At 47.5% G+C, this 24,896-nt stretch overlaps 1 protein-coding gene across 1 annotated transcript in view; it reads left to right on the forward strand.

Annotated features, from left to right (window-relative positions):
* Nucleotides 1–24,287, forward strand: part of CD99L2 (CD99 molecule like 2) — a 63,514-nt gene extending 39,227 nt beyond the window's left edge. The window contains exons 8-12 of the mRNA XM_031660912.1: nt 14,805–14,843; nt 16,138–16,257; nt 20,536–20,553; nt 21,957–22,022; nt 23,305–24,287. Of these exons, the coding sequence (XP_031516772.1) occupies nt 14,805–14,843; nt 16,138–16,257; nt 20,536–20,553; nt 21,957–22,022; nt 23,305–23,369 (308 nt within the window). The 3' untranslated portion in view covers nt 23,370–24,287. The remainder of the gene's footprint in view (nt 1–14,804; nt 14,844–16,137; nt 16,258–20,535; nt 20,554–21,956; nt 22,023–23,304) is intronic.
* Nucleotides 24,288–24,896: the final 609 nt, after the last annotated feature.

Here is a 24,896-nt window from a genome sequence, read left to right on the forward strand (position 1 = left end):
ATTTTGCCTATAGGTGACGATGACAGTCTTTTATCAACAGGTCCTATTGCCTTTCTCTAAGAAGGTGATGGCCTATAAGCCCTCCTCCTCCACCCTTATTTCCTTCCTGCCCAGCCTGGGCAGGACTCTGATTGTCTCCCATTTCTACCAACAGACTGCTTTCCATAGCACTTTGAGAAATTTGAGGCCAATGTTTCAACTCCTCATGGCCCCCTTGCCATGTATATCCTAGAGTATGCAAGCTCTAGGTTCCCAGTGGTTCCCAATGGTTTCCTGATGGTCACAGCCCTCTGTCCTGTGTGGCCTCTGTAGCATTTGACTTTGATGATCCCCTTCTCCTTAACATTCTTTCTTCCTGGGCCCTTTCTCACTCATTGACTGGTCTCATTCATGAGTCTCATTCACTACTTCTTTCTGAACACTGTTGCCTCTTGGATTTATTTCCTTGGTGTCCAATTCTGTATGTCATTCTTTTTCACTGGGGAAGAGAATGGTATTAGAAATCAAGATTTGAGTATTCATTGCCTAGTGGTATATCACTACTTCTAGACTGTCTAAGCAGACAGAGATAGGAAATAGGAAATATATGTATATATACTAACCCATGTGTCTTACTTCAGGCTGTTATGACAAATTACCACAGACTGGGTGATAATTAAGCAACAGACATTTGTTTCTCACAGTTCTAGAGGCTGGGAAGTCCAAGATCAAGTCACTGATAGATCCAGTATCTAGTGAGGATCTGCATCCTGTTTTGGAGATGGCTGTCTTCTTGTTGTATCCCTGATTGGTGGAGAGGACAGAGTAGGGAGAAAGCTCTGGTGTCTCTTCTTATAAAGGTCCTAATCCTATCAGGAGGGGTTGGCCTTCATGACCTAATTAACTCCCGAAGACCCCACCTCCTAATATCATCACATTGGAGGTTAGGACTTCAACGAAATATGACCTTGAGAAGGGATACAAATGTTCAATACATAACACCATATATACACACATATCCAAATAATTTCTTTTAACCATCAGCAGGTATATAACCTAAACATGACTTCATACTTATATCTCCAACTGTAATCCAGTGCCAGAAGGATTATTTTGATCTTCCTTTCTTGCTTACCTATAACTTTCCTCTCTGACAGTGAGACACCCAGCTGCTACTACCTGTCATCTATTTACTATCTTACTCAATTCAGGTATACACATTTAGAGCATCAGAATTGCTAACTCATACCCCCAGGAGAAACAACTTTACCAACTAGAGTCCAGTGTTTATGTTCAGTTTCTTTTGTCTTTACCTTACAGTTTCCAGTCAAAATACTGTTTTTCAAAGTTGCTTAGGTCGATTCCTTTACCTTCCCCATCCATTCAGTACAGTTATGCCACCCATTTATAATGGAGTTAGATTCATTTGTCATAGTCTCCTTTCTATCCTGGGAGTCCCCCACCCACCTGGTTGATGTTTTGTTCTTTTGCTTGTAGGCATTAAAGTTCACTCTTTGTAACATATAGTTCTATGGGTTTTGGCAAATGCATAGAGTCACATGTCCACCCCCCAAGTACCATACAGAACAGTTTCCTCACCATACAAGGACTTCTGTATATGCCCTTGATAGTCAGCCACTCCCCCTTCCCTCAACCCTAATCTATTTTCTATTAGTGCAACCACTTATTTGTTTATTTCTCTATAGTTTTACCTTATCCAGGATGCCATATAATTGGACCCATGCAGTATATAGGCTTTTCAGACTAGCTTCTTTCACTTAGCAATATGCATTTAAAGTTCTTTTGTGTTTTTTCATAGCTTGGTAGTTTGTTCTTTTTAGCATTGAACAATATCCCATTGTATGGATGTACCACTTTGTTTATCCATTCACCTGCTGAAGGACATCTTGGTTGCTTCCAGTCTGGGGTGAATATGAATAAAGCTGCCATAAACATTTTTTTTTTTAGATAGGATCTCACTCTGTTGCCCAGCCTGGAGTGCAATAATGCAAACACAGTTCACTGAAGCATTGACTTCCTGATCTCAAACAATCCTTCCACCTCAGCCTCCTGAGTATCTGGGACCACAGATACGCACCACCATATTTGACTAACTTTTAAAATTTTTGTAGGGATGGGATCTTGCTATGTTGCCCAGGGTGGTCTCGAGCTCCTGGGCTCAGGTGATTCTCCTGCCTTGGCCTCCCAATATGCTGGTATACAGGTGTGAGCCACTGCGCCCAGCTATAAACATTTTTTTTTTTTTTTTTTTTTTTTGAGACGGAGTCTCGCTCAGTCGCCCGGGCTGGAGTGCAGTGGCGTGATCTCAGCTCACTGCAAGCTCTGCCTCCCAGGTTCACGCCATTCTCCTGCCTCAGCCTGCCTAGTAGCTGGGACTACAGGCACCCGCCACCATGCCGAGCTAATTTTTTTTTTTGTATTTTTAGTAGAGACGGGGTTTCACCACGTTAGCCAGGATGGTCTCAATCTCCTGACCTTGTGATCCGCCCGCCTTGGCCTCCCAAAGTGCTGGGATTACAGGCGTGAGCCCCCACATCTGGCCAACATTTTTAAACATTACATATAGGTTTCTGTGTAGACATACACATAATACTTTATACTTTTGTTCTATGAACAACACTATGAAGAAAAGAAAAAGACAAGCCACAGATTTGGAGAAACTATTTGCAAAATCATATACCCGATAAAGGACTTGTATTCAGATGATATAAAGAATTCATAGGCCAGGCGCAGTGGCTCAGGCCTATAATCCCAGCACTTCGGGAGGCCGATGCAGGCAGATCACGAGGTCAGGAGATCGAGACCATCCTGGCTAACATGGTGAAACCCCGTCTTTACTAAAAATACAAAAAATTAACCGGGCATGGTGGCGAGTGCCTGTAGTCCCAGCTACTCGGGAGGCTGAGGCAGGAGAATCGCTTGAACCTGGGAGGTGGAGGTTGCAGTGAGCTGAGATTGCGCCACCACACTCCAGCCTGGGTGACAGAATGAGACTCCGTCTCAATAAATAAATAAATAAATAAATTCATAAAAGTCAACAATAAGAACTCAACCCCGATTTTTAAATGGGCAAAAAATATGAACAGACTTCACCAAAGAAGAATATAAAATAGGAAAATAACATATTTAACGTCATTTCTCACTAGGGAAATATAAATGAAAACAAGATACCACTACACACCCGTTAGAATGTCTAAAATCCAAAAAGCTGATAATATCAATTGCTGATGAGGATGCAGAGCGGCAAGAATGCTCATTCATTGTTTGTGAGAATGCAAAATGGTACTGCCACTTTGGAAGAGAGCTTGACAGTTTCTTGTAAGTTCAACATAGACTTGCCATATGACCTAGCAGTCATACACTACTGCTGGTGTTTGCTCTGGCTGAATAATCTGCCAACAGACTTAGGGAAGGGAAAAATGAGAGCAGCCTTGGGTAAAAATGCCATGGACTCAAGCTGCTTTTACTGAAATCAAATTACTTCCCTGAAATGACTAACTTTTTGTCCAGGTTTATAGTTGCTTTTTGAAGAGAGGATTTGTTGATCTCCTCACTGTCTCATGCCAGAAGTCTTTCCCCTGGTATCTTGTAAATCTAGATTATTCTTTCTCTTTATCTCCCCTCAAGCCCAGGCCATCTTCACCCTCCCTTGGGATGACCAGCTAAGTGGTTAAGAGTGGTGACCTTAACCTCTTAACTGGTATCTTTGCTCCAGTTTGTCCTCCTTGCAGCTGCAAGAGAGAACCATCAAGAACATGAATCTGACCCTGTCATTCCTCTGTTTAAAAAATACTGTGTAACAATGAAAAGACACAGTCCAATTAAAAAATGAGCATAGGATTTGAACAGACACATCACAAAGGATGTTACATGATGTTCAAAATAATTTATGTGGGTTGAACCAATCTTGCATCCCAGGGATAAAGCCTACTTGATAGTGTTGGATTAGCTTTTTGATGTGCTGCTGGATTCAATTTGCTGGTGTTTTGTTGAGGATTTTTGCATCTATGTTCATCAATGATATCGACCTGACGTTTTCTTTTTGTATTGTGTCCTGCTACAGTAACCAAAACAGCATGGTACTGGTACAAAAACAGACACATAGACCAGTGGAACAGAATAGAGAACATACAAAAAACGCCACAGACCTACAACCATCTGATCTTCAACAAAATTGACAAAACAAGCAGTGGGGAAAGGACTCTTTTTTTTAAAAATTATTATTATTATACTTTAAGTTCTAGGGTACGTGTGCACAATGTGCAGGTTTGTTACATATGTATACATGTGCCATGTTGGTGTGCTGCACCCATCAACTCGTCATTTACATTAGGTATATCTCCTAATGCTATCCCTCCCCGCTCCTCCCACCCTACAACAGGCCCCGGTGTGTGATGTTCCCCACCCCGTGTCCAAGCATTCTCATTGTTCAATTCCCACCTATGAGTGAGAACATGCGGTGTTTGGTTTTCTGTCCTTGTGAGAGTTTGCTCAGAATGATGGTTTCCAGCTTCATCCATGTTGCTACAAAGGACATGAACTCAGCCTTTTTTCTGGCTGCATAGTATTTCATGGTGTATATGTGCCACATTTTCTTAATCCAGTCTGTCATTGATGGACATTTGGGTTGGTTAGGACTCTTTATTCAATAAATGGTGCTGGGATAACTGACTGGCCATATGCAGAAGATTGAAGCTGGACCCCTACCTTTTTGCTGTATACAAGAATCAACTCAAGATAGATTAAAGACTTAAATGTAAAACCCAAATCTATGAAAACCCTGAAGACAAGTTAGGCAATACTATTCTGGTCATAGGACCTGACAAAATCTTCATGACAAACACGCCAAAAGCAATTGCAACAAAACCAAAAATTGACACATGGGACCTAGTCAAACTAAAGAGCTTCTGCACAGCAAAAGAAACTTTCAACAGAGTAAACAGACAACCTATAGAATGTGAGAAAATGTTTGCAAACTATGCATCCAACAAAGGTCTAATGTCCAGAATCTATAAGGAACTTAAACAAATTTACTAGCCAAGAACAAGCCATCCCATTAAACAGTGGGCAAAAGACATGAACAGACATTTCTGAAAAGAAGACATACATGCGGCCAGCAAGCATATGAAAAAAAGCTTAACATCACCAATCATTAGAGAAATGCAAATCAAAACCACAATGAGATACCTTCTTACACCAGTCAGAATGGCTGTTATCAAAAAGTCAAAAAATAACAAATGCTGGTAAGGTTGTGGAGAAAGGGGAACACTTTTGCACTACTGGTGGGAATGTAAATCAGTTCAGCCAGTGTTGAAAAAAGTTTGGTGATTTCTCAAAGAACTTAAAACAGAATTACCATTTGACCCAGCAATCCCATTATTTAGTATATACCCAAACATAAATTGCTGTATCATAAAGACAAATGCATGTGTATGTTCACTGCAGCACTATTCACAGTAGCAAAGACACGGAATCAACCTAAGTGCCCATCAATGGAGGACTGGAGGAAGAAAATGTGGTACATATACACCATGAAATACTGCACAGCCATAAAAAAATGAGATCATGTCCTATGTAACAACATAGATGGAGCTGGAAGCCATTATCCTAAGCAAACTAACTCAGGAGCAGAAAATCAGATACCGCATGTTCTCACTTACAAGTGGGAGCTCAATGATGAGAACACATAGACACATAGAGGGGAACAGCACACACTGGGGCCTATCAGGGGGTGGAGGGTGGGAGGAGGGAGAGGATCAGGAAAAATAACTAATGAATACTAGGCTTAATACCTGGATGATGAAATAATCTGTACAACAAACCCCCATGACACACAATTTACCTGTATAGCAAACCTGCACATGTATCCCTGAACCTAAAATTAAAAACAAGCAAACAAACAAACAAAAAAACAAAATCACTGTTCTTTGGGAAAATACAAATTAAACCACAATGAGATACCACCATGCATCCTCCAGAATAACTAAAATTTAAAAGGTAGTATCAAATGTTGATGAAGAGGTGGAGTGACTGCAATTCTCATACATCGTTGGTAGGGATGTAAAGTTTCTTCTAAAACTACCATAGACCTACCCAGTGACCCAGCAATTTCATTCCCTATTCAAGAGAAATGGCAGCTATGTTCTGCCCCCTTCCAACAACAGCGAAAAAAGACATAAAAAAATGCTCATTGCTTGATCTACGATAGCAAAAACCAGAAACAGAACCTGGAGACAGCCAGGTATCAATAGGAGAATTGATGAGAAACTGTGATACATTTATATATTTATACAATGGGAAGAGCTACTGATACGACAGCATGGATAAATGTCAAAACCAACATGCTGAGTAAAAGAGGCCAATGAGAAAAGAGTACATATTATATGAGCCCAATTATATGAACTTCCACTACAGACAAAAGTAAGCTGTAATGATAGAAATGAGACCTGTGGCTGCAGGAGTCAGGTGTGTGAATAAGATCAACTGGGCATCACTTTCTGGGGTGATGGTTCTGCTCTGTGTCTTGATAGAGGTCTCGGTTTCATAGTTGTGTGCATCTGTCAAAAGTTATCCACTGGTACGTGGAAGATTTATGTGTTTCACTATATGTACATTTTACCTTAAAAAAGGAATCATGGCCGGGCACGGTGGCTCAAGCCTGTAATCCCAGCACTTTGGAAGGCCGAGACGGGCGGATCACGAGGTCAGGAGATCGAGACCATCCTGGCTAACCCGGTGAAACCCCGTCTCTACTAAAAAATACAAAAAACTAGCCGGGCGAGGTGGCGGGCGCCTGTAGTCCCAGCTACTCGGGAGGCTGAGGCAGGAGAATGGCGTAAACCCGGGAGGCGGAGCTTGTAGTGAGCCGAGATCTGGCCACTGCACTCCAGCCTGGGCGACAGAGCGAGACTCCGTCTCAAAAAAAAAAAAAAAAAGGAATCATAAGCGAATGTAAAATGCTAGGTAACGATAGGTTGAGGTACACTGATGTCTGTAACTTTGAAATATGTCACAAAAATAAGATCGATGGACAAGAGGGATGGCAGACAAGATAAACTGAGTGTTGCAAAATGTTAATTACAAGTCTACGTGCTGGGAATATGGATGTTCACTACACGAAGTTTTAAATTTTTTTGTATGTTTGAAATTTTTCTTAATTAGATGTTGGTGAAAAAAATTAAAGAAACAGGAACAACAACAAAAGCCTCTTTAGTGGTTCCCCACTGCTTTACAAGATAAGTTCAAGCCTCTTAGTCTGCTGACATGTTCTTTCTGCCCTAGACCACCAGGTTCCTGTCATCTCCAAACATGGAGAAAGGCCAGGAGGTACATATGCCAGTGCCTGCACATGACGTTCCTCGGTCTAAACTGCCTGCCTTCCACCATGTGAATTCCCACTCATCCTCGAGCAAGTGCTAAGTTACCCATCGCTGGTGATCCCCTCCTCTCAGGAGGCTGCCTGCATCTGTGGCCCCGTCTCCCTGCCCACTCTCGGCTCTGCAGCACAGCTTCCATCTCCTGCCCCTGGGCTCTCCTAGAGCTTCTATCATTCCGCTGGTCCAGGATAGCACATGTCATTCTCAACCACAGCGGGTGGTGTTTATCTTTTTAGCTTCTGCTAGACTGGGCTTCCTGTGTGTCCCTGACACCTCCATGCAAGTTTGCTGGCATGAGGACTGCGGAACAAACACTCAGCTTTGCTTTCTGCCTTCTCTGTCACACCTCCCTGTGAAGGCTAGAGTGATACTTCTGATTGACGAAGCCAGGGTGAGCCTGCTGATCCTCCAGGCCACATTACTGGTGGGATCGTGGTATGACCTGCTGCTTTCTCCTGGAACCCCAAAGCAGTGCGAGAGCCAGGGCCCACCGTGTTGCTAGCTAGGGAAGTGTGCACTCTTATAGTAGGTGAACTCTGTGTCTGCTCTGTAAGCCCAGTTTTCCCTCACATGAGCTCTGGGATGATTTTCGTGAGAAGGGAGAGGGAGAGAAGTAACAGGTAGCTTCCGTGTGGCCTCAGGCCATGTCCTCTAACTAGTACACAGAAGCCCTGCTCTTGAGGGTGCTGCTGTACTTTGGCCTCTTCATCAAGCAGATGCCTTACCTTTGATCTTTCTCTGGCTCCTTGCATCTGTTCTCAGTTGGTAAAGAACCTGGAGGGGAGGAGGAGCTGGGAGGGGTGTTATTAGCACTCCCAGATCACCCTCACTGGCCTGTTGGTCAGAAAACTCTTGATAAACTAACACAAGGAACCAAATGGGGACAAGGGCACTGCTGGCTGGGGAAAGAGGCCATTCGCTGCTTTCCTTTCTCCTGTCCCCAGAAGGAGAGTCTTCCTTCTGTGTTCCTTAAGGATCCCCTGGGCAGTATCTACTCCATTGCTCTGGCTAGGTGCTTTACCCTCTCCTTCGTTATCTGTAGACCTTTCCCAAGCTTCTGAGTGCTCAAAGCTAGAGTTTTAGTGATAGCTCTTTCAAGAGGTACTACTTGGAGCCTTAGGTGGTACGAAATGGATGTCTTCATGGTGAGCCTTGTGTCTGCTCCAAGTGCAAACCCTCCAAGCATTGCAGAGAACACCATAAAGAGAGGAGCACTACCTGAACTTCTCCTTCGGGGTCTAAAGGTGAAACTTGCTTTGTAGCACCCAGCATTTTACTGTACTGATTCCTTTCTTTGGATCACCACCTCCTGGATTTAGCAGCCCATATGCTGGGCTCACTCAGCTATACACTGCTTGTTCATAACTACTGTGGGTTCACAGGGCTGAAACACTGCCTCATTTTTCTTAACCAGAAAAAAATTATTTTGAAAATGTTAGAATCAAATTGGTCACATTTTTACCCCAAGATGGCATTTTTTTAAGGCCAAAGCATGCAGTTCTTAAACACTGAGGCAAGACTAAAAACCCCTCTTTCTAAAGAGATACAGACATTCTGTTACCGATGTGTCTGGGTTGCATACATAGGCTATCAGGAGATGTCCCCAAGTGTGAAGTGTGAACGCCCTCACTTACAGTTCACAGGGTTAAAGGGGACGGTACTGACTATGGTCAGTTGGTTGACTGTAACTTTGAGTATTAGTTCCCTCCAAGTGTAGCCTGTTGATCCCCGATTTTTTGTTTGTTTGTTTGTTTTTTATACTTTAAGTTCTGGGATGCATGTGCAGAATGTGCAGGTTTGTTACATAGGTATACACGTGCCATGGTAGTTTGCTGCACCCATCAACCCGTCACCTACATTAGGGATTTCTCCTAATGCTATCCCTCCCCTCACCCCCCACCCCCTGACAGGCCCCGGTGTGTGATGTTCCCCTCCCTGTGCCCATGTGTTCTCATTGTTCAGCACAGTGTCAATGTTCATCTGTGTTGTAGCACGCACCAGCATTTCCTTCCTTTTTATGGCCGAATGTTCCATTGTGTGGCTAGACCACATTTTGTCTATCCATTGACCCTCTCGGGTTTTTGAAGAAAACATTTCTCTTCCATTTTCACTGTGTTTACAGTCATTGTCTTCAAGTATCTGGGCCCTCTCATGATCCCTTTCTGTTATGGACTAAATGTTTGTGTCTCCTGAAAATTCATGTGTTGAAACCCTAACCCCCAATAGGATGTATTTGGAGGGTGGGGCCTTTGGGTTACATGAGGTCTTGAAGGTGGGGTCTTTGTGATGGGATTAGTTCTAAGAAGAGATACCTGAGAGTTCTCTTCTTTGGACCTATTTCCACATTCATTTCAGCTTTCATAATATGTAAACAAATAGGATGTTTCAGATGTGAGGAACAGCTCCCCGGCTCTGGTGTTCTGTGATGTGAAGAGACCCACTTGCTCCCTCAGACTCCCCTTCCCCAAACACATATCTGGGAACACGGCGTGAACATGGCTTTTCTCCCAGATGACCACCTTGCTGGTATCTCGGGAGCCTGACATAAGACAAGGAGAGTTTTAAGGGTCTGTATCAGATTGGAAGGGGATACCCATTGTATTACCTAGAGGGAGGGCATTCTCATCCCTGTGGTAGGGGATGGATAAAATCTGGGCCTTGGAGACTTTCTGGAACAGTGAGGAGTATCCTTCCCAGTGGCTAGCGTAGGCAACCATGTTTTGGTAGATTTTTCAGTTCACTTTGACTTGGTAACTATGGGGCATTTGAAGCAAGTTTTTTCTTCTCTTCGTTTATTCATTTTTTAAAACGTTGTTTTTATTTTGTACTTTGGCCATTTTTTTAGATAATGAAAGTACATTTCTAAAATATCTAAAAGCCCTTGGTGTGTCTATTAGAAGAGTCTAGAACACTTATAGATGTCTTTAAATACTTGAACATCTCCCCCTAGCAGTTATAATCTTCCTACCATTACGTTACTCTCCAGGCCCTTGGCAACCAGGTGGGTCAGGCACTCACTGTGAGCCCAGGTTGTGCTGCTGTCGGAGAAGGGCAGCTCCGTGTGGTGTATCCCCGCCTCCTGCAGATGTATGGCTGTGTAGGAATCAAGGCTGCCATGTATGTGTATAGCAGTGTCTTTTGTCTCTGAGATGCCGAGGGTCTGACACTTTCATTGATTGCAGGGCTTATTCACAAATTTCTCACTGAGGTCATGCCTCCTTTCTACAGGGCCTCTGTAGCTATGGTGGTTGCTATAGCTAGAGAGGTTCCTGTAGCTATGAGACCTGCTATGGCGGTGGTCACTATTGCTACAGTGACGTTCCCTATTGCTATGGTGTGGCTATAGCAACGGCAGCAGTCTCTAGAGTTATGGCAGTCCATACAGCTACCTATATGCATAGGTATCTATACTCAAAGCAAATTGCAGCATGTGATGCACTGTGCAGGGAGGTTTCTGGTGTACTAGAAAGCTACTGTAGTCCCTTTGGCATATAATTGTGAACTCAGAAGGCAGGTGGGAATACGAAACATACTGAACCTGAAGAGTCTGCCAGTGACCTGTGAAATAGCTTCTTTGAGTTCTCTCTCCAGTTGTGGGAAAGAGGGGTGGATAGATTTGCATGGGGCTTGCAGAGTTAACACTTCTTAAAATTTACATGAAAAACACTTGTTGTTTCATGATCCAGGAAGAATCACTAGTAATATTTCTGACTGCATGCTTGGAATACTTTTTCTATGCATAAGCATATGTTTGGAAATATTTGTGATTTTTTTTAAAAAATAAAAATGGGATCATGCCATCCTGAAACCATTTTTTAAATTCAATAATACACTGAATATCATTCTCTGTCATTAAAGGGTATTCTAAAATATTATATCAATGGTTACATTATATTATGATATACCATAATTTATTTAACCAGGACCCTATTTTTGTACAGAGATTCCCCCCAGCTTTTTGCTACTCTACACAGTGCTGTGATGAACATTGTCTAGCCAAATGTGCACGACCCTAATTCTTTCTGTCAGATAACTTCCTAGAAGTCAAATGGCTGGGTCACAGAAAGCAGACACTTCTGAAGATGTGACGCTTTGAGTGGTACTGCTGAATGGTATTCCATTAAGTTTGTGCCAACCTCCATTTCCACCACTAGTAAGTAAACAGGTGCCTGTTTTCTCAAATTATCACCTCCACTGGGCATTAGAGCTTTGTTATCTTTGCAGATTTGTTCAGAGCAAAATGCTATCCTGTTTAAATATGCATTTCTTTGAATCTAAAAGGAGGTGAAACACTTTTTCAATATCTTATTAGACACTCTTAAAATATTTTGTGAATTGCCTGTTTGTGTCCTTTGCCCATTTTTTTTTTTACTGGGGTCTGCATATTTTCTCATTTCTGCATATTTCTGCATATTTTCTCATATATTTTAAGGACTCCTTTTACATTAGAGATTAGGAAGCCCTTATATATTCCATAAACATTTTATTTATTCATTCATCAGTTGATGAACCTTTGGGTTGTTCATAGCTTTTATGGATACTGCGATGAACATGTGTGTGCAAATGTTTATGTGGACATATGTTTTCAGTTATGTTGGGTGTATACCTAGAAGTGGAATTGTTAGGTCATGCTGTAACTCCGTGTTTAACTTCTTAAGGAGCAACCAAACTGTTGTCCATAGCAGCTGCACCATTTTACATGCCTGCTAGCAATGTTCAGGGGTTCCAATTTCTTCACATCCTTACCAACACTCCTTCCTTTCTTCCCCTCTCCCCCTTCCCCTTGTCTTCTTTCCTTTTTCTTTTTTTGGATTACAGTTATCCTAGTGGATATGAGATGGTGTCTCATTATGGTTTTGGTTTGCATTTCCCCAATGACCAGCAGTGTTGAGCGTCTTTTCATGTGTTTATTGGCCATTTGTATGTCTCTTTGGAGAAAAAATTCACTTCCTTTGCCCATTTTTAGATTGAATGATTTGCCTTTTTATTATTGAGCTGAAGGGGTTCTTTATATATTCTCAATACCAGCTCCTTATCAGATATGTATTTTGCAAATATTTTCTCCTATTCTGTGGGTTGTCATTCCACTTTCTTGATGATGTCCTTTGAAGCACACAGGTTTTTAATTTTGACAAAGCCCAATTAATTTTACTTTTGTTGCTTGCACTTTTAGTACTGAAGTTTTTACTTCTGATCTGATCTTTTCCGTTTTGAGTTTCCGGCTTTAGGATCATATTTAGAAATCATTTTTACCCCAAGATAATAGAAATTCCTTACCCCTAAATTTTTCTATAGTGCTTTATGCCTTCATCCACGTTATCTTTACTGGGAACTGACCTTCATGGATGGCATTGGGTTGGATAATTTTATGTTATGCCCGTGACTCATCACCAACACCATCTTTTGCACAGTGTGCATTTTGTAGAGTAACTGGGTTCAGTCTGTGCCTAGAGGAAGTAAGCAGAGCTCAGTAGCCCAACATGGCTCAAAGCCATGACCTCGGCTTAGCTAGCTCCAGTGGCCTGTGTGATTGACTTCAGGCTCACGTAGTGGGAAAGGACAGAAGGATCTAAGATGACTGGCCATTTTTTCTTCCAGATGTTTCTTAGCCTCACAGTAGTTTCTGTTCACATGCCCATCTGAGAAGACTTGCCCACAGGATGGGATCACTTTTTTTGAGGAGGAAGAGAAGCACATTTTTGCCATCTTCTTAGGATAAGACCTCCTACAATCACAAATGGTCAGATAGTTAGGAGCTGCTGGAGCTGTGGACTATTGAGCTTTGAGTCTTTTTGAAAGGCTGGGAAAGTCACCCTTCTCTCCATTTGTCCCTGGGGGGAAATTAGGAAGGGGTTTGACGTGTTTATCTTTCTTATCACAGCCTGTTGCTCAGCAGTCTCGTGATGTCTAAGTTACTGGGAATCCTTGTGGCCAAGTACTCCTAAGGGAAAGGAGACCTGAGAACACTGTTTCCTTCTGCCTTGAGGTGAAAGAATAGGTTGAATAACTCAGAGTCCAGAAAAATAGAAGTCTAGTGACATGAACACGTTAGCAGAGGATGCTATCACAACAGCCACCTCCAGCACAGCGGAGGGGACCTCTCTGTTGATCTGGCTGCACACAGTGACCCCCATCTTCCTGTTTGTTATGCTTTCTCCAACAGCAATGATTGTGTGTGTTTATTTTTTGTTTTTGTTTTTTTTAATGCTTTGTTAATAACCATTCATATCCAATCAGGGATCTTTATACAATACACAGAGCTCGAGGATTCAGCCTTAGGTGGGAACATAACAAACCTCATTTTCCCCAAGAATCTTTTTTTTCCAATAGGCTTTATTTTTTAGAGCAGTTTCAGTTTCACAGAAAAATAGAGAGGAAGGTACAGAGTTCTCATATTCTCCCTACCCCCACGTGTGCACAGCCTCCCCAGCGATCAATACCGCAGCCCCCAACCCTGACAGAGTGGTACAGTTTTACAATCCACGAACCTCCATTCCTCCTGACTCTTTGATTGGTGAAGGAAACGTTGGAGCTCATTTGCCTTCACTATGCCAGGGCGGTTTCCCCTGAGAACCCCGGGCTCTGGGAACACAGTCTGCCTCCATTAATGAGCATTCGGCCCTGAGAAGAGGGTGGGATGAATGGTGAACTCAGCGCTAATTAAGGTACTGAAATGGTACCAGTGGCTTCTCAGCGAGTAGCTGTCTGGGGAAGGGTTGTGTGCGTGTGTGTGTGCGTGTGTGCATTTAACTCTCTGCAGTTCTGTCGTGTGTGATTTGTGTGACCACCACCATAGTCAATATACAGAACAGTCTGTCACCACAAGGTTGCTTCCTGTTGCTCATTTATAATCCTAGCTAACTCCCTCCCTCCCAGCTCTCACCAGCCCCTGCCAGCATTCATTTGTTCTCCATCTCTGTGATACTTCAGATCCTTTTGAATTTCAAAATAGTGGATAAGGGATTGTGAGCCTACATTTGTTTATGTTCCAAGAGCGACTTCAGCTGTAGTTGAGGCAGTGGCTACGTCAGAGACCCGTGGCGGTGGCATTGAGAGTCAGGCTCTCCTGGCACAGCACCCCACCCCCCGACTTATGGTGAGGCCACTATGTGCAGCCGCACCACTGGGAGCAGAGGTGAAATAGAATACTGTGCCTACAGAGCCCGGCACGCAAGGCCTGCTCAGGGCAAGGTGGCTGCCATTTTAATAATAAAAAGTTCCACCTGGTGGCCTGGGCTTTGCAGGTGGTAGGCATAAGAAAGCAGGCCTCACTGCCGTCCAGTAGAAGCCTACGGGTGATCCACGAGTTGGGGTCTTGTCGCATAGGTGGGATTGGAAGGGCTAGCACTGCCATCCAGCTCACCAAGGCCTGAGCTCGAGCCTGAGCTGACTGGTCGCTGGCACTAAGTGCTTTTGTCTTTTCTCCAGGTGATGGTCGGTACGGCAGCGATGACGACCCTGGATCTGGTGGGTTTCTGAATCCTGAGGCTCCTGTTGGCCATGTGAAAGGAAAATGAATCTCAGGACCCCAAAATCACTAAGCCAAGGGAAAAGTCAATCTAGAAACTGCATCAGGCAAACGTGCCTCCTATTCTATTCCTAAATAAGATAGCTACAAAGTTGGAAAAAGCTGCATACCTCCCTCACAATTTGCCTGCAGGGAAATTTCTTATGGGCCTCAATACCTTTACCCTGAAACTGTTCTGTGAATTTCACCCTGGCTGATCTTTACAGAGGGAGACAGGGCCATCCCTCTGCTCCCCCCCCAGACAAATGCATATCTGATTGCTTCCTCTGCCCAATTGCTTACGTAAAAATGCAGATTCACTGAGCCAGATGAAATTGTGTATTCAGTGAAAGGCTGGTCAAGGACTCAAAAGAATGCAACCTTTTGTCTCTTTCTCTTATCTCCCTATGACCGGGAAGCACCCCACCTCCACCCCTGCTTTGTGTTGTCCTGCCTTTCCCGATCAAACCGATGTACATCTTACACATTTGATTGATGTCTCATGTCTCCCTAAATGTATAAAACCAGCTGTGCTCCGGCCACCTTGGCACATGTCGCCAGGACCTCCTGAGGCTGTATCATGGGTGTGTTGTTAACCTTGGCAAAATAAAGTGTCCTTTTTTTTTTTTTTTTGGTAGACATAGGGTTTCACCGTATTAGCCAGGATGGTCTCAATCTCCTGACCTTGTGATCCGCCCACCTCAGCCTCCCAAAGTGCTGGATTACAGGCATGAGCCACCGTGCCTGGCCTGGCAAAATAAAGTTTCTAAATTGATTGAGGCCTGTCTCAGATATTTCATAGCAACTATGAGGAGACACAGTGCTGGCCCACTCTGGCCTCAGAGTTGGCCATCCCCCTGAACGTTTCCAATAGATAATCGTGAGGCCAATAGAGGGGTGTAGCCATTTGAAGGAATGAAGCATGAAGATTGGGGTGCCAGGGGAAGTAGCCCAGTGGGAAGCCTGCAGGGCCTCATTCACAGAAAGCACTGCACCATTTCCATGTCTCCCTTTCAAGCTCCTCAAAAGTGAAGTCCTTACAGAAAATGAGAATTCCTAGGCAAATCCAAGGGGCACCATGTCTTTGTAATGCATTAGATCTGTGTGGCATGGCCCTCTCCTGCTGGCTTGGGGGTTGTGGGCATCTGAATGAACTTAGTTTGGTGCTAGAGGAAAAGCGGGCTCCCGGGCTGCTCCCTGGGGTGCTTTGGCTCTGACCTCACCTGTCCTCATTTCTCCCCCTTCTTCATACAGGCACGGTGGCAGAGACCGGCACCATTGCAGGGGTGGTCAGCGCCCTGGCCATGGCCCTCATTGGCGCCGTCTCCAGCTACATCTCCTACCAGCAGAAGAAGTTCTGCTTCAGCATTCAGCGTAAGTGCAGCCGCCCACTCGTGGCTGGGAACCGGCCGGCAAGGTCTTTGGAGGGAAAGGGTCCAGGACAGATCCAGATCCCTCCACAGCCTGCCTGAGACCCACTCCCAAGCAGACTTCCTGGGACGGGGGTGGAGGCTACAGTTTTGGAAATCCCTGGGGACAGATCTAGGCTGAATTAAAGTGTAAACCAGCCTGCAAGAGCAGATGGGGCTGGCCCTGATGACCTTCACCTTCCCAGGGCCCCAGCTCCCAGGGGTACTTCTGTGGGGACAGAGCTCAGTGACCATTGTGATGTTTCCTTCACGTAGAATGGGAGGGACCCTGGACTGCACCCATAGCTTCAGACCTCAGCCAAGGGGATGAGGGCCTTTGGAGGCCCTACGTCAGTAGCTCCCTCCCATGCTGCTGGCTCCCTCAGGAGCAGAGGGCAGCGGTTCCTGGGGGTTTGCAAAACATGGCCCTTATTGCCCTGGCAGTGCCCCCGTCACATCCTGAGAAGTCACTGCCTGGTACTCTTCCCCCCACGCGCCACAAACTAAACTAAACGGAATCATGAATTGCTCCAAAGAAGTAGGAATGTGAGAGAAAGAATGACGTGGTTCCCCCCACCACCCCCACCACCCTTTACTAGGTTTTTAAAAGACAGTTTTCATCTCATGCTGTAGCTGTGAGTCTGCAAGTTATGGATTAATGGAATAGTTACAAATGGAATCCTGTCTTCACCCATCAGCGCCCCACATCAGCGAGCCCTGTGGCGATGCTGTTGTGGGAACGAGAAGACCTCGCTCGTCCCTTTTATAAGCACAGATTGATGCTCTGTCACTGTTTGCTGAGTGGAGCATGTCTCCAGTTCAAGGCTGGAGATTTTCAGTTCAAGCGACAGAATGTGACTCAGCTGTAGCTTGTCTCTTTCCACTCCTTGGCCCCTTTGATGCGAGGGGAAGCTTAGAAACAGCCCACGTGGCTCTTTCCCTGCCCTTGCCGTGGTCCTCTGCCCTTAAATCTAGCCTGAACTGAGCTTCCCAGAAAACTAACCTGGGTCCCAAGATGCTTTGCTGAAGTCTCCAACTGCTTATTCATCTGACTGTCATATTTGTTTCCTTCACTCTTGTAGAACATTCTTGACCAGGGCGACACACACAGCATGCACAGCAGCACTGTAGGAACACATTGACATGTCAGTGCACAGCCTGCAAAACTGTTCATGGCCACCCTGCTTGAGATCCCACTGACCCACCGTGGATCAGGAAGGTTGACTGTAGAGTGGCGTGAGCAGGGAGTGGGTCAGACAGAGTCCAGGGCTGGGGACTGGATGGTTTTTAGAGTTATCCCTTTCCCTCAACTCAAAAGTCAAGGAATCTTCTAACTGGTGAAAAAGATGGGAATCCAACCTTCTCAATGCGTGGACACTGATATTTAGATGGAGACACTGGGCGAGAGGATCGAGTTGCACTTAGTGTGGCGGGGGCAGTTTTGCATCAGCCTCCTGGGCTGTGCCTGGAACAACGAGCCCAGGGCAACCAGGTACATAGTCACAGCCCTTGATCTCTGACCTTGTTCTTATTGCATTTGGCAAAAAAGTAGAAGCCGCCTAATACAGGGGGTTTCTGTCCAAGAGGCTCCAAGGCTGTCCTCTGTGGGCTCTCCCTCCGGCAGGTGGATTGGAATGAGATGGGAATTCTGGGACACATGGCCTTCCCCGTGGTCAGGGATCCTCATTTGAAACTGCTTTTTGGGCTGGGATCTCTCCATACTCGTCTCCCCTCCCTGTTTTAGGGGAGGGAGCAAGGACCTGGCCAGGGACACTTCGGGAGAACAACTGAGAGCATCGTGCTTGCCAGGAGAGGAGTCAAGATTTTGGATAAGCATCCAGGTTCTCAAGATGGTCTCTTGGGAAAAGATAAAAGCCCAGATTTGGATTAAACCAGGCCTGTAGGAAAAAGTTAGAACTGACTGAGAGAAAAGTATCTTTCCTGTACGATTGATTAAACTAGTTGGTAACTAAAATGACATTGAACAAATATTTATTATTAAAATAAATCCTACACCCAGAGATGCCCTCAAAATGGAGGCCACAGTGGCAGGGGAGGTCCTGGTGGCTGGCTAGAGGGCTTCTCCTGTTTGGACCTTTGCTGGAGAGCGTTTTTGGCTGGAAGCACCATGTCAGATACATTTTGGCCTTGATTTTCTGATGATTTCCCCTTCTAGGTGGTTGGAGTAGCAAGGAGGCTTGGTTTGTAGCAACAAAGTAGTTGTGAGCTCTTTGAACAAAAAGGCTAATGCCCCGGGAGCCAAAAGGGCTCACTGGTGAAGTTTGCTAAAGCTGTATGAGTTCACTGGGGCTGCCAGAACAAGAGTCACAAACTGAGTGGCTCAAAACAATAGAAGTTGATTCTCTCCCAGTTCCAGGGGACTCCGGGTGTTCCCTGGCTTGTGGCTGTATCACTCCAATCTCGCTTTATATCCTAAATCCGGAATGACCTCATCTTAACATCCTTAACTTAATTACACCTGCAAAGACCCTGTTCCTAAATAAGGCCACGTTCACAGGTTCCAGGAATGAGGACTCGCAGATCTTTTTTGGCATGGGGCGGGGCATCCTTCACTATAGCATCATTAGCCTAATGGTGAGATGCGACAGTCCACAGTTTTCAAATCCACGCCCATTACAAAACTGGGTGAGATGGCCAGGCCAAAGGATGGCTTTGAGACTTTAAAAAGCATGCTGGGTAAAAGAAACTACTTAAACTACAGGTCTGTAGTTCCTAGTAAGAGCAGCCTCCCAGGCATCGTGCGCTTGCCACCCACCTGCCATTGCCTCTCTTCCGGGCTCTGCACGTGGGTGAAAAGCCAGCCCTGTAACTCGGCCTGGCAAGGGCAGGGCCATGGACGGGGAGAGTTCTTGGGCTGAGCAGACAGGGTGGCCGGCCTGGGCCCTCTCCTGCTGGGCCCTCAGTTTCCCCATCAAGGGTATCTCAACTTCCTGCTCTGGAATTAAAAAGTCAGAGGCTGGCTTGAGGCTGCTCAGGTGTCAGTAGGAACAGAGAGAGAAAAATAGGTTGATTTCTAAAGCACAAAGTGAACATCTTGATTGTATCTGTCTTATTAAAATGGAAGGAAAATACGTTATTTTCATGCTTATTTCCTAAAACGGGCCAGTGTGAGGTTTTGCGAAGTGAATCAGCAGGCAAAGCAGGGCAGCTCCCAGGAACCCCGTCGGCCCAGTGTGTCCATCTTGGATTTCACTGCCCTTCCCCTCCAACCTTCCTTCTGCCATGGCACCTTCCTGTGTGGCTGTCTCCCCAAGCTAGAGGCTGGGAGTCCTCCTGTCCCCCCACCTCATGTCAGTGCATTCCCCAGTCCTGGGATTTGTGCCAGCTGCGTAGGTCTCCTCTTGAGCCACACCTCCCTATCACCCTTGCCATGGCCCCTGCCAGGACAGAGCCAAGGTCTTCCCCTCATCTTCCATCCAGAAGGTTCCATAGACCTTTGTGCCTGTCCAGTCTCCTCCACACCTCACTCTCCTCCAGGGGGACCTGTTTTAAAATGCGTGGATCCCCCTTATGCTTCCTGCTGCCCTCAAGGTCCTGGCTGAGCCCCTGAGTTTGGCATTGGAAGCCCTTCGTGGTTTGGTCCCAACCACATCCTTTCCCCTCCATAGGCCTCCCATAGGCCTTTCACTTCCCGAGGGCGCCATGTGCTCTCCATCCCGGGCCTCCGCTGTTGCCCCTCCTGACCTAGCTCCTCTCGCCCAGCAGGCCTGGAGCAGCCTCTCCCAGCCTGTGGTCCCACAGCGCCCCCTGCTGACCTCACCTGGTGCTCATGGGGCGGGATTGGGCCGGTTGGTTACTGTGTCGTCTGCGACTCCCAGCTCGCCTTGCCGCCTCAGTGATCAGGAGTCTGGACCGTCCATTCCGTGGTGGGGCTGCGTGTACATCATGTCCCTGGCACCTGGCCCGGGCCAGAATCAGGAGGGGTCCCGCAGACGTTTGTGGGGTGGCTGAGCACACTGAGAAGCTGGGGGTTGGGCTTCCTGTCCCCACTCTTTCCCTTGAGTCTCAGCCACTGCCACATGGAGATGGCGGTAGAGGGGGCAGGGGTGCAGAACACAAAGCCCTGGGGAGACAGCAGGCGGTGGCTGCGAGGAAGGCCTGTCCCCGCCACTGCTGGGGACCCTTGGCTTCCCTTGCCTTTGCCCTCGGTGTGGAAAGCCCGCATGTTTGCTGTCGGGAGCGCTCACACTCCAGGGTTCTAAGCTTTGTGTCTTGCCTTCAGATGCAGCAGAAGGTCAAGGTAATGCTGCTTTGCCTTCCTCACTTTCCTTTTGCTTCAGCCTTCATGCTTACTCATTTGCCCCCTGTTCTGGCGCTTCCTTGCCACTCTTCTCCCTCCTGCTTCCCTGGCACTCACCGACATGGCTATAACTGGGACCATCTTTAGCTTGCCCTGATGCGTGTGAGAGGATGTCACCTGCCAGGCGCTGTGTCCCCAGGCTGGATGTTGCGGGAGCCGGGGGAGAGTTGAGGTGCCGTGGTGAGCGCTCACTTGTCCACTGGTGGTCGTGCCTGGGGAGCACATAGAGAGCCACCCACAGGCAGGAAACGATCCAGCGCCCACTGGGGTGGCAGCTGGCAGTGATCACGAGGTTCAGGGTGTGTCTCCTGGCAGCTGGGAAGGTGCACCTGGGGCAGCTTCCACTGCACTCATCACCTGCCCCGCTCTGCGTGGGGCTGGCCACACCTGCCAAAGAGCAGTGCCCGCATTTGTCACAGGCCCATTTGGCTCCCACCTCGAGCCCAGCAGCCACCGGGGCAGGCAGGTGGCGGGCATACTTGTTTAGGCAAGGAGCCTGTAGCCCAGGACGATGGCTTGGGTTGCACTGGTGCCTGGTCGGTCGGTCAGTCGGTCGGTTGGTTGGTTGGTTGGTTAGAACCATGCCCCGGTTTTCCCACAGACCCGGGGCTGAGGGGTTCCAGTCCCTGTGCTATGCAGGGATGAGACACAGACTCGACTCTGCAAGCAGCAGCAGGAGTGGGGTCCACTCTAAGAACTTGAACACTGGCGCTTGCTGGCTGAAGGGGATGCTTGGTACCGTCCCCAAATCCCTCTTGTAAATAGGTGTGGAGAAAGCCTAGATAACCAACTAGACTGAAGCAGCTGTTGGCGGGCCAGCCCCTCCAAGCTCGGGTGGACACAGCAGTTATTCCTGTGTTCAGCCAGTTGGCCTCTCTGCACGGGTATTGCTGGGAGGCTGCATGCGGGCAGGAGGCTTTGCTGCATCTCCACGGTGCCCTGCATCCATCAATCACTCATAGCAATTGGCTCCCTGGCCCCTGGGCCGCACATGGACCTGTGGATGGTGCTGAGCCCTGCCATCGGGCACCCCCTTCACTGGGCGGAGCTGCCGTCTTGACGTGGTGGCGGCTGCCCTGTGAGGATGGAGCACCAGAAGCCTTTGCGGCATGTTATTGTTATTTCTGAGGACGACGATGAGAACTCCTGGACAGTGAATTCCTGGACAAACAGTTTTCATCTGGATAAGGATGTTCACGTGGCCCAGGGTGCAGGGTTTGGAGCTCCGTAGGGCAGCTGTGCTGCTGTTTTAGCTGCAGAGGGCTTGGTGAGGCATTCTTAGCCACGGTTGGGGACCCGTAGGTCCTGTGCGCGTCACTCACTCTGCCCTTTCCCCTTTGCAGAGGGTCTAAACGCAGACTACGTGAAGGGAGAGAACCTGGAAGCCGTGGTGTGTGAGGAACCCCAAGGTGAGGACTTTGTACTCACTGTCCCTTGCTGACACTTTCCTAGTTGGTCCCAGCACTGAGCAGAAGCGTGCTAGAGAAGCAGGAAGCACAGAGGCCTCTGCTTCTAGAATGTCCGACCAGAGCAAAAGCCTGCCCTGATCAGCCTGCCTCCCAGTTTGCATGAGCCAAAGATGCTGGGGTGACAGCCAGGGCCATCTGCTGCCATGCCCGTGACTTCTGGGCATTGCTGCTGCTCAGCCCCTGCCCTTGATTCGTGTGAGCCAGAGCCCCAGGCCCCTCTGCTCCCCATCGGCGAAAACAATTACATTCTGAACAGAGCCATGGGGAAGCTTTTAACCCAGACCTAGAACTTTTCCCTTTGCAAATTGCCACAGGCAAGAGGGAACTTGGTTACAACCCAGACCCTATTGTCAACACCTGTGCCCCTCCCTCCCCCTTCTGTGGCCATCAAGCACTTTCTGGATTCAGGAGCTGTTGGCAATTTGAGGTCGCATAAGTTCAGGCCACAGGCCTAGAGTGCCCAACTGCTGGAGGCAGATATGACCTGTGCCCACGGGATGCCAATGAGGAGGTCCAGAAAGGCTTGCTGAGGTCGGGGAGCAGGCCGGCTTCCCAGCAGCCAAGGCCTGGTGGCGCAGGCAGGGAGACTCGGACAGCCCAGGCAAGTGTTGCCACTGGAACTACAGTGCAGTAGCTGCGGGGACTGGGCCTGAGAGACCAGGAGGAGCTCAGCCTGTGTGGTATGTACTGGGGAGCCGGGTGCCCTACAGCACTGCTGAAGACGGGTGGCAGTGCTGCACCAAATTAACTAAAATAGGCCTGGGTTCAGATGTGGAAAAATGGACTCCACTGTCGCATCCACTGTCGTGAGCTTTGCCGCAGTTAGCCACCATGAGGCCAACATCTGTGTGGACAGGTACTACGTTGAGCACTTTATTTAAAATAATCCTTCCAGCAGCGCTGGCAGGAATATGCTCATTTTTGAGGCGAGGAGATGGAGGCTGAGCTGTTTCCAGGGCCCATCTAGCTTTCTCTTTATCTCGCCTTTCTCTTTATCTCTTTATCTCCCCTTGATCCGCCCAAAACTCCCAGGCTCAGGATAGTCCTGACTGGGGACAGGGAGTGGGTCCCAGAGGGAAAGTTGTACAGGCAGGGCTAAGCGGTCCCCCACAGGATGCAAAGGGAAACCTAGTTCTGTTCCCAGCACCTGCTTGCTGCTGTATTTGCTGCTTCCGTGCAAGACAGAGCGGAATTCCTTCTGACGGGCCTCTTCTTCCCCTAGTGAAATACTCCGCGTTGCACACGCAGTCTGCAGAGCCGCCACCACCCGAACCAGCCAGGATCTGAGGGCCCTGTCCAGCTGTAGGCGTGCACAGTGGTGCCACCGCTTGTCACCCGGCTCCCCCCTTCTCCCCACCCTTCATTTGGACCCACAGCTGCTGTGCTGCTCTGTGTCGTCGGCTCCTTGTTGGTCTAAGTTTTCCGGACGAGCTCTGGGGGTTTGTGAGTTTGGTTTCTCTGCCCTGCCACAGGTGCTCTGAGACTTGGTGCGGAAATTCAAGAGCCAGCTCTGATAGAAAGCCAGCACCAGCCTCGGGAACTGCTGAGCCACCAACTCCCAAAGCCAGCCTGCCTCCAGCTTTACTGAGCACAGGATGTGGGGGCCAAGATGATGCTGGGGCTGGATGACATGTATGCTTAGGGGACAAGAGTTTGAACCCATGGGACTGTGACCCCTGCACACTGGAGTGGCTCATTGTGGCAGGTTTCTGCCAATAGCCCCTGACGGTGACCTCAAGGAGCTGCAGGTGGGGAACTCAGCCTGCACCCACTTCACTTGGAGCCCCTGCAAGGAGCGAACCAGTCAGCACCAAGTAACACCACGCGCACGCAGCACCCAGGATGATGGTTTCACTTCGGTCTTCCCCATCCCGGGTTTTATGTTCCTGGGCTTCCAGAGAGCCGGTCCAAGTGGAGACTTTCAGTTATTTAAGTGCAGACATGTATCTCATGATAGTCCTGCCCTGAGAGTTTAGAAATCCTCTGGATAAGTATGAAGCAATTCATAGGCCTGTTTCCCATCTGATTCCTTAGGGGACTGGATGTGGCCTTAGGGGTGACATGATAAAGGTCTTTAGGAATCATTTCTGCATTGGAGATGAGTTGTATCCTGTGTTGGGGAGAGGTGCGCACCCTCCACCCTGTATCTATTCCTATTTTGGTAGCAAGAGCTACCGATGTCAAGAACGAGCATCAAAGCCAGAATCATGCTTGTTGTTTGCTTAAAAATGTAATTGGGGGCGGCGGGGGAGGAGAGGGGAAAGACACGTTTGCTTGGTTTAGTGAAACACACGTGACTTTATAGCTCTGTGGTCAGCCTACCTGTCTGTTCTGAGGGAGAGTGCGTGGGAACCCATGCTCACCGTGGCAAACACCGGAACCCCATGACTAGCCCCTCACCTGGCATGGAGCTGCCTGGTTTGGGCTGGAGCAGAGCTGGTTTCCTGGAATGTTCCTTTGGCCCACATGTGGTTCTGTCCCGGTGAGCTCTGTTGTCAGAGGCTCACGGGACAGAACCACATGCTGGGGTCTAGGGCCCCTGTCTACTGATGATCAGTTTGCCATGTCAGAAAGCACTTCTGAAAGCAGATATGAGTCACCGGACAGGCAGGATCTTACAAAACTCACGGGCCTCTTTGGTCTGCAGGATGGCCCCACGTGTTCCATAGGCTGTCCACTGAGCGGGATTGTCTGCTGAGCGGGATGAGCCAACTCCAGTTTCTTAAGGAAACCACTGGAATCTGTAGGCCCCACATGCATCTGTCTAACGCATGCCTCGTGTCTGTTCTGCAAACATGCCTGTCGTGGAGGGTA

The sequence above is a fragment of the Papio anubis genome, chromosome X (assembly GCF_008728515.1).
Source record: "Papio anubis isolate 15944 chromosome X, Panubis1.0, whole genome shotgun sequence".
In the NCBI taxonomy this organism is placed as follows: domain Eukaryota; kingdom Metazoa; phylum Chordata; class Mammalia; order Primates; family Cercopithecidae; genus Papio; species Papio anubis.